The sequence below is a fragment of the Limanda limanda genome, chromosome 20 (assembly GCF_963576545.1).
Source record: "Limanda limanda chromosome 20, fLimLim1.1, whole genome shotgun sequence".
Classification (NCBI taxonomy): domain Eukaryota; kingdom Metazoa; phylum Chordata; class Actinopteri; order Pleuronectiformes; family Pleuronectidae; genus Limanda; species Limanda limanda.
This window is the reverse complement of record NC_083655.1, coordinates 12,892,572-12,901,935: the sequence shown is the minus strand read 5'-3', so window position 1 is coordinate 12,901,935 and position 9,364 is coordinate 12,892,572. Positions and strand designations below refer to the sequence as shown.

Here is a 9,364-nt window from a genome sequence, read left to right as displayed (position 1 = left end):
AGGAAAGGCTTCACTCAGCTGGGGTGCGTTTGGCCTGGGGCTGGGCTCACTGGTGGAGGTTAACTCCAGCATAAATAAGCATCTTTGGACTCATTACAGGGATTAGAGAGTAATTCGCCTGCGAGGAAGGAGACGACTGCCAGGGTTTTGGTACAGTTTACTACAGTCTTATAGGGGCGAGGGCCCTGGAGATTACAGAGGGAGAGAGATGGAAAGGCAGCAAAAGAGAGAAAGGCCAAGGGAAACGAGAGGCTGGCTGTCAAGTCTGTGCATGTGTGTATGTGTGTGTGAGTCAATCCAAGCCCCCGGCTGCCCCCTTGATCTTGAGCATGTTGGGGTGCTGTGAAAACGGATAATGGGAGTTAGAACGACCGGGCCTGTCGAGAGAGAAGTGTGCTGATTGTTATAACTTTCCCTCATCTTTCTCCCCTTCACTTAACTAAATAAACACCCAAGAGGTGGCACTCTATCAATTTTAATGATGTTGAAATACAATTTAGGCACAAAATACACAGCAAATGCTAATTTGGCAATGATGAGAGGCATCAGAAATTCCTCCCATTATTTATTCAGCTGACTTTCTGCATTTTTCATCAGAACAAATATTCCCATTTCAACAAACACACACACACACACATACACACACTCACACAGAGCCAATTTGGAGCATAAATCAACACGTTCGCTCATCAAATATATGCTCTGTGTGGTTCTCTGTAGTCTGTCCAGTGCAGCAAAGACAAATAGTTCTGTCCAAAGTCCGGCTGGAGAAACAGAAGGGCCAGAGGATTGTCAATATATGCACGCATGCATTAAACATAGCAGGTCGATGTGTGTTCAGGAAGGCACAGACATCATAAAGACTGAAGTCCAGTCATAAACTCATCCACCACGACCTTGTGAATCTGAGGGCTGCTCATAGATCAGGCGCCGCAAAATCTTTTTCTACATGTTATAAATATACTTCTGTCCAGTGATAAATGAACCAAAATATTGTTAACACTTAGATGTTACGATTATTCTGCAATAGGCAATTGAGAATGTTCCCTGAATTAAGTTTGGACAGCTATGGAATTATAAAACACAATTTTTTATTTCAGTTTCACGTCGGTGCAATTTCAAAAAATAAACTCTTCTCCGTATCATGGCCTGCCAATCACCTCCTCCTCTATTTGGACCGGCTCCGGTTGCCCGGCATCTGCACCACATTTGGGACAGGTGAGGCAAGCGTCTGCAACGCTGTGGCTTTTGATGCAGTAGTAGCAGAAGACATGCCGGCAACCCACAGTGTGAGGCATCGTGGGCCACTCTCCGCACAGGCCACACTCCTTCCACACCCCTTGCTCTTCTTCCCCTCCCTCCCCAGTGGCCCTTTCTCCCCCGAAAACAAGTGAAGACACCTTTGCTTTCAGTTTCCCCGTATTGATCAGCGGCAGCAGGAAGATGAGGAACTCAGCGAAACCGTGCCACATCAGCTCCCGGTTCATGTACTGGTAGTCTATGTCCCGGTGCACATTGGCCTTGCTGAAAACCGCCTGAGCTCCCGTGATCCGTTCAGCCAGGACAGGATGGCGACCTTTCCTCAGGAACACAAGGAAGTTGAGGAGACCTGCGAGCTGGGCAATGCTAGAAACAAGTGTCAGGCAAGTACGGAGACCCTGTAGGAGGAAACCACTGTCTCCTCCAGGCCCTCCTGGAGTCAAACCCAAACCCAGCAGCAGGCTATGGGAGCGGTCCTGGAGCCAGCGGGGGCCGGCGGTGAGCAGGGCCAGACCCAACTTCTGCCTGCTGGACAGAGGACTGTACCGGGGAGAGGAGGACAGAGTGCTGTGGTAGCGCAGGCTGAGTAAAGACTGGCCCACGGTGGTGCTGCTGGAGTAGAGTGTGAACCTCCACACGAGCAGATGGAGCAGAGCCCTCAGCTCAGGCTCCAGAGGCGTGAGCAGGCCGGGGCGGCAGTTCTGGAAGCACTGGGAGAACTGGGTCCATACCAGCTGCTCGAGGGCAGAGTCGAGCTCGAGGGCATCCAGCTGAGTGATGCGCAGCACCGGGGTCTGCGGCTCGCCATCAGTTTCTGGAGCAGAGCTTCCAGCTGTCCTCTCCTGGTTGTCCCCGTTTTCCAAACCTGCTGGAAAAATACAGGACAAAGAGGCTTTTTTTCAGGTGACTGTAATTTTGCAGTTTATATATCGAGAACAGAGACAGAGCATTTTTCTCGAAAACTGCCAATTTTAAAATACAAAAATGTCGGATGACCTTATTAAATAACTTAAAATATAAGTAAAGCCATACCCGATCTGTTGAAGTTATGAACAAAATAAACACGGGGGCAGAACTATTAAGAGGATTGTTGGGAGGAATGAGGCCCCTCGGGGTGAGGCCCATCCTGTTAGGAGGGTTCTTTTTTCTTTATACATAGGAACGGAAATCACTTTTCACATGTAAAACCCGTCCTTAATGCAACCTTTGAGCGGCGCAATGCAGAGGAGCAGGGGGTCTTAGACTGCTCTCTCTGGTGTATAAACACACACACACACACACATACAGACATACACACACACACACACACACAGAGGAGGCGAAGCCCAGGGGCTCTTGGTGCCTGCTCCCTCTGGAGATAGGGGTGTGTGTACAAATCACATCACTAGGGATTAGGCTAACGGCACAGTCTCTGGTACACCGTAAACATCTGCCAAATGTGGAACAATTTCCTTCCCCCCAGAGTCGCCTCCATATGGGATCTCGCCATTGTGACGGCGGGACCACTGCGCCCCGGCTGCTCACAGTTCCCCCCTGGTTTTATCTGGCCTTTTCCTCAAATGAAACGCTTTAAGGAGTGGAAGACTAACTAACACAAGGGGAGAGACAGAGCAATAGGGCCACAGAGAGGCCCCCTTTCTGACAGTGGCTTGTGTGTCTCGCTGAACAGGATTTGTCACGAGGCTTTAAAGGAGATTTCAGCTGGGTAAATATGGCAGTTTTGACTGAAAGCGAAGGAGATGATGGTCACTTTAGACATATCTCGAGGAGGTAGGGGAGAAAAAATAACATTATAATATATATGGTGGCAACGCTCGGGTTTTTTGCGGTGCGCGGAACCATCTGTGCATTCATGATGTTTCAATAGAGCACCGTCCAAATAAGTTAGAATTAGCAAATGAATGAAAAAAAAGGGTGAATTCACTCTGAAGTAAGCAGGTGTGACAAATTCATTGAGCTGCATTTGAAATGCTGCCATGTTTAGTGACTAGAACCTCGCCTGTGAAGGAGGTAGAGTTTGAATTTTTTTTTCTTTTTCAAATAAGACGGAGGTAGACTGCATGTGTACGCTCACCGACAAACAGGCTCCATTTGTTTAGCGTAATCTAAAAGTTTTTTCCTTGATGGGAGAATATGTGCAGATTATGTGCCTTTGTGTGTGTATGTGTGTGTGTGTGACTCTAAGTATGTCAAGTGTAGCCTTGATCTATGCAGAGCTCTAATGCGGAGCTAAGTTAATCTATCAGTCCATAGTTATACACACACAAATACACACATACACACACACACACACCGATGCGCACACACACACACGCAGGTGATGGAAATCCCCGTCACAGCAGCAGCCCTCTCGGGAAAGTGAACCCGACCGGGTCCAATATTCTTTTCAAAGCCTTTTATCGAGCAGTTTACAAGTTATGAATGAATATGTTTTATTTGGGCAAACACGGTATTGACAGCCACCTATCAATAGTAATGTGACTATTGTCAAGGGTCTGTCAATATTAATGTAATTATGATGTAGAGGGATCAGAGGGATGCCGGAGTCGGGGGCCAAGTAACATCTCCTGCCCACTGCCATATCAATAGCTGGGATTGCTATTGACAGCTTCCCTTCAGACTTGCAGCACTTGGCAAATATATAACAAGCAGACACTTCAGTCAATGCCGGGCTGCCTATAAAAATTAAGCATTTGAATTTACAGGGCTTTTACCGTGGACAGCTGGAAATCCATGTTTCTTATGTAATAGTCAAAAGTCACAGTCAATGCCGGTGTTTACAGAGTACCGACACGGCGTGTGTTAGAGGGCAGACAGCACGGCATTCGCACACAAAAAGTATACAGAGATACAAGAAGACCGGCTCGTTCTCTGATGTATTCACACACACACATGCACAGACACACACACACACCTGATGTGATATATCAACTTCATAACTCTCCCGGGGGTCAGCCAGCCGACCGACCCGGAGACAGAATGCCCTCTCTTGGCGAGTCGGCAGCTGACAACGAACAGAGGCAGGAGGCAAGTAAGAAGAGTTCACTGGAAATCAACAGAAAAATCACCTAAAAAGTCTGAGGTGTCGCCTTTTCTGACGGAGCTGCGGAGACTGCGTTACAAAAACATCTTCCGTGGAATATTAAAGGGTATTATGACTCAGGTCAGATGAGTGTTTTCTCTCTCTCCCTCTCTCCCCTTGTTACTTTAGCCTGTGCATCTTGTACAGACAAAGATAGCACACTGACTCAAGGCTGACTGCCGTAGCTTACAGAGTACAACAACAACAACAACCGCAACAGCAGCAACAATACCCAATCTAACAGGGAACACAGTGTAACATTGCTTCAAGGCAAATGGGGGCCATGACCAGTGTGAGGAGGGAGAGATGAGGCAACCAAAGTGTACAGAGCATCAGACTGAAGCCTTGCAGCGGCGCCTGGTCCTCTGAAAACTAGACAACGGGCTGTAATGACAGCTACCCAACAGGAAGATGGATCGACGGAGAGACAGAAAACGAAGACTGACGCTTCAGACAACGTGTCGTGAACAACCCCAGCTGGGAGCTCTGAGCTACTGTCTACTGACACAGTGAAGAAAAGGAACTGGGGGCAAAGAGAGCTGAGGAGAGGGGGTGAAAAAAAAGAGGGAGGTGGAAAAAACAGATAAGTGCAAACCTCTCCCTAGGAGCTGACCTTCAGACTGACGGTCACAATAAAGGAGGAGGGAACCTTCCTGAAGCAGACACGTCTCAGCCATACTGAGGTGAGGGCACCCAGGGAAAAGCCTGTAGACAGAGGAAGACTGCACTTTTTTTTCTTGACCTTGGCTTTTGGTGTCTAGGGATGGGATGAGGCTGTTTAGGGCAGGGGACTAAAGACTGGGGGATGCAGGAGAGGTGGAGTGTCTCTGGGGGATTGCGTTTAGCTTGCTCTGCCGCAGACAAATGCTCTGAAGCCGCTCACACAGCTATCATTCCTCTCCAGTTGGAAACCGTGTGGCCAAATGTCTCGATTTAGCTCCTGGTGCGGTGTAGTGCACAAATTCCTGAGCACTTAGCTATGGTTGTTAGCATAATATATTTTCAGAAATAATGCATAAACGTTCACTTGGCTTTCTATGATGCTCGTAGCGAGAAATAGGCAATGCATTGGCAAAGCATGCTGAATTACAACTTTACATTTTCTTCCCTTGCTCATGTAAATTAATTTGTGTAAAAGCCGTGGTGGATAGAGCTTATTTCTCTGAGCAGTCCAGTCTCATTTTTTTCCCTCTCTCTCCCGCCCCCTCACTTTATTGCCCTTCTTTCGCCTGGAACGAGCGCAAGCCTATTAGCCAAGGCCTGCTAATGTCCTCACTATGAGAACGGATGAGAATGTCAGATTTAGAACTTTTAAGACAGTGATGTCATACAGCAGACCACAGGCATTACAGGGACGCTAAGATTACCCAGGCGGTAACCAGACTAATTGTTATGAGTCTGTTTCATGAAAAATGAATGTGTGCAAATGCACAGAGGGGTCTTCAGGCAGTGGGTGCGTGTATGTGTGTGTGTGTGTGTGTGTGTGTCACACACTAATGCGTTATCAAGGCTCTCCTCTCTCTCTAATCACCAAAGACTCCTCCAAGCCATGGGGTAAGGGCCAAGTTAATGCCTGAACACACAAAAAAATACACATCCGTTAGAGCAGCACATCTGACACAGGAAGAAAATGTGCTCTGCTTAATCTGGTTTTCTCAGAAGGTAAATTATTTAAGAGAATTAATTGATTTCACGAGTATGAAGGTTGACTATGCTAAGGCTGTATGAGTAATAAGTACGGGGGTTTGCAAAAAAACAACTTAAAAAGTCATGAAACATTTAGAGGGCAGAGAGGCACAATGAATGTAGAGGAAACAGCGGAACTAATAAATGAGAGAACCGAAGTTGTGTCTTTCTTAGGAGTCAATGAGGAAGCGCTGGAGCCTCACCTCATGCAAATAAAATGTGTTATCCTGAGGAATATTTGATCAGCACATCTCTTTGCTTTTCTTTATGCATGAATAACGTGGTTGTTAATAAAAGAGGGAACATTTTGTCTGTTTTTTTTATCTGTGCAGCTATTAAAATGTATTCAGAAGTGACAAAACTTCAGAACCGGCAGCTGCTTATTATGGTCTACTGTAAAGTTTATGAGAATGTGGAGGCCACTGCAGGATGGAGGATTTTAAGAATTTGCTCTGATGGTCAAATCCAAAAATGCTAATTGTGTGACTTCCTCTTGTATGTGTATCTCTGATGTGTATCTCTGAATGGATTTGGTTAACTGGACTGTTGCTGTGCAGCCCCAATGACATGACGTGTTTTGTTTGATTTACATTTGGAAGTTCAATGCGTAGATTTCCTGTAACAAGGAAATGAGTAACCCTCTGTTAATGTTCTGCTACAGTGCAAACATGGAAAAAAAGATACTGTTATACTAGAGAGAACTGAATTATCACAATTAATTTGCAGTGTGGGTGTTCATACCTTGTCTATATATGTCTACCAGTTCCTATCATTGTGTTACTTTATTAACCTGGCAAGTACTACTAAAATTAAAAGGAAACCAAGAGAGAAAATAATTTGACACATTGGATAATTAATTATACAAAACATACATTTCTATGTTTCTTAATATTTTAAATTGAATACCTTTGACGCCATCAGTCAAAAAACATAAAACCATTACTTAAAGCCCTGTGGTGGAATTGTTTCCAAGTTTACAGATAACCCTGCTGCCTTTATCACTCGCCTTCATTTGGAAACTGTATAAAATGACCTTGTGACCCCTGAGTAAGATCACAGCCCAGTGTAACTTCACTGACTCCCCTTAAAAAAACAACTCATTACACTAAGTGTTTAGCTTCAGAGGCACACAACTATACTTCAATTTGGTGCAATCAGACGCTCCATGTTCTTTTCATAATGCATTGTCTCTTAGTTTATTCCCCCCCCACCCCCAGCTCGTGCCAATCAGTCTTTAACAACACCAAAACCCAAATCTGCTCCATTTTGATAATAAGGCAAGAGCATTATGCGATAATCACAGCGGGGGGGGATTAGGTTTTTGGTGGAGTACGTGAGGGCAGCGCAGTCGATGCCACTGGAAGAGAGCGATATAACCGGGAGGCTGATAAGAGGAGAGCGGTGATGATTGGGATGAAAGAAAGGAGGTGAGTCGTCACTTGGAAATCAATGAGATCAACTTCGCCTGGAATCTCAGTGCAGGTGTTTCTTCTGATCCGTGGCGCTGATTATTTACGGGAATAATGGAAGTTTGTGCAAGGGAGGAGAACACACTTTAAGAGGGGAAACACACACAGTCACAGCTTTGCCATCAAAGTAGCAGCTGGTAAATATATATAAATATATATACCTAAGACTCACAGCAGTGGGTCGTTTAAGCCACACACACACCCACAGACACACACACGCAAACACAAAATAATCCAGTTGATTGTAGATACACACGTGTAGAAAAACGGGAGTAAACATGGAAGTAGAAAGTAAACACACGACCGAGGAGGCAAACACGAGTCTTTAAATCGTCTAAACGAAGCAGACGTGTCGCTTCTCGGCTTCCTGTGTGCATACGGAAGTATTAAATGAATTAATACAGACTTGGCTGCTTCTTAATAACACAGCTCGTATATATTTACCCATTTCTCTCCAGAAGAAGGCAGAGACACACCAGCTCTCCTCGGGTGCAACGAAAACAAAACAGCACTTCCGGGTTGTCAAACTGAAACCCCGCCTGGCGTGGAAGAGTGACCAATGGTGCGCCGGAACGTCACGGTTACGAGTCCCGTAGAGCGGATCGACCAATGGGATCGCGTCGTGCGAACGCAGCGGCAAAGTGCAGTAATGAACCACCGGGCAGAAAGCACGTTGACAGTCCGTTGTGGAAACGGCTCCTGGAGACCGAGCAGCAGGTGGAGTCACGGCAACTCACACAAAACAACACACAACAACACAGTTCACGTCACGCACCCACTCACAATGGCAGAAAGCCACCCAGAGCCCAGTAATGAAGCACAGCGCTGAGGTTCAAACCACAGAGCAGTGGGACACAGCGTTAGCCTGTTAGCCTGTTAGCGGTGACGGGCCAGCTGCTGGGACACTAATGTCGGGGACTTGAGGCCGAGCATGAGCCAAGAGCCAGAGTCAGGGGTAGCCCGGTGGGGACAGCGGGGTGATGGTTCGAACCTCCCCCGGGGAGAGGCACCAGCCCCCGGGAGTCCTGGGACCGGGACGAGCGACGTGAAGCGGCTCCTGGGCGAGGTCAGGGGGCTCCACGAGCAGAGGCTCCGGTGGCTGCAGCTGGACACCGGGGTCTCACCGGAGGACAGGCTGCAGGTGAGACCACACATAGTAATAGAAATGGATAATGAGCAGGGATTTGAAGGTAGCGTGGCCGAGCGGTCTAAGGCGCTGGATTTAGGCTCCAGTCTCTCTGGAGGCGTGGGTTCGAATCCCACCGCTGCCATTATGGACATTTACATACAAGATCCAGGTCGTTCTCGTAATGAACTCACTTTGGACCGTGTAGCATCTTGGCACACTTGTTTATACCATCACAGTTTAGCATCATAGTAGTTTTGAACTTATATAGCAGTTTTTCTCTTTAAAGCAGAAGGCATGCTTCCACGATGTAGCCTACACGTAGACTAGTGTCCTAGCAGTGTATTTCAGGCAGACTCACCGCCATTTTTTAATTGAGAAACCAACAGCCTTTTCTTCGTGGCAGTTTAAAAAAAAAATTAAATAATTGTTCTTCAACATCTCTCAGCGCCAACTCCACGGACGTATCAAACTGGACCCCCTACATCCTGTAACAGACGAGCGGGATCATGTTACAGATCCTTGATCAAAAATAAAATCCTAATTGTTCTTGGTGGGTTTTCAGGATTGGACGGACCCATTGTTTTATTTTTTCAAGGAGGAAGAAGACTTCAAAATCATCTTAAATGCCCAACTCCATTTAATCTCTTTCTTTGAATTTTTGGATCAAATAAAATAATAAAATCCATCGGATTCAGGGTTTGTTTGCGTGATGATTTTTAATGGACGATGAATTTAAAA

The 9,364-nt window shown here is 46.4% G+C and overlaps 1 protein-coding gene and 1 non-coding gene across 2 annotated transcripts; one reads left to right on the top strand and one right to left on the bottom strand.

Annotated features, from left to right (window-relative positions):
- Window positions 1-525: 525 nt before the first annotated feature.
- On the bottom strand, window positions 526-7,981 carry pex2 (peroxisomal biogenesis factor 2). Its single transcript, XM_061093898.1, has 2 exons — window positions 7,942-7,981; window positions 526-2,128 (listed from the first exon to the last, which is right to left on the bottom strand). Exons 1-2 carry the CDS (start codon window positions 7,943-7,945, stop codon window positions 1,143-1,145), a joined length of 990 nt encoding a protein of 329 aa, XP_060949881.1. The 5' UTR covers window positions 7,946-7,981; the 3' UTR covers window positions 526-1,142.
- A 705-nt stretch (window positions 7,982-8,686) lies between these two features.
- trnal-uag (transfer RNA leucine (anticodon UAG)) lies at window positions 8,687-8,768 on the top strand. Its single transcript has one exon. It is a non-coding gene; the product is annotated as a tRNA-Leu (tRNA).
- The last annotated feature ends 596 nt before the right edge of the window (window positions 8,769-9,364 follow it).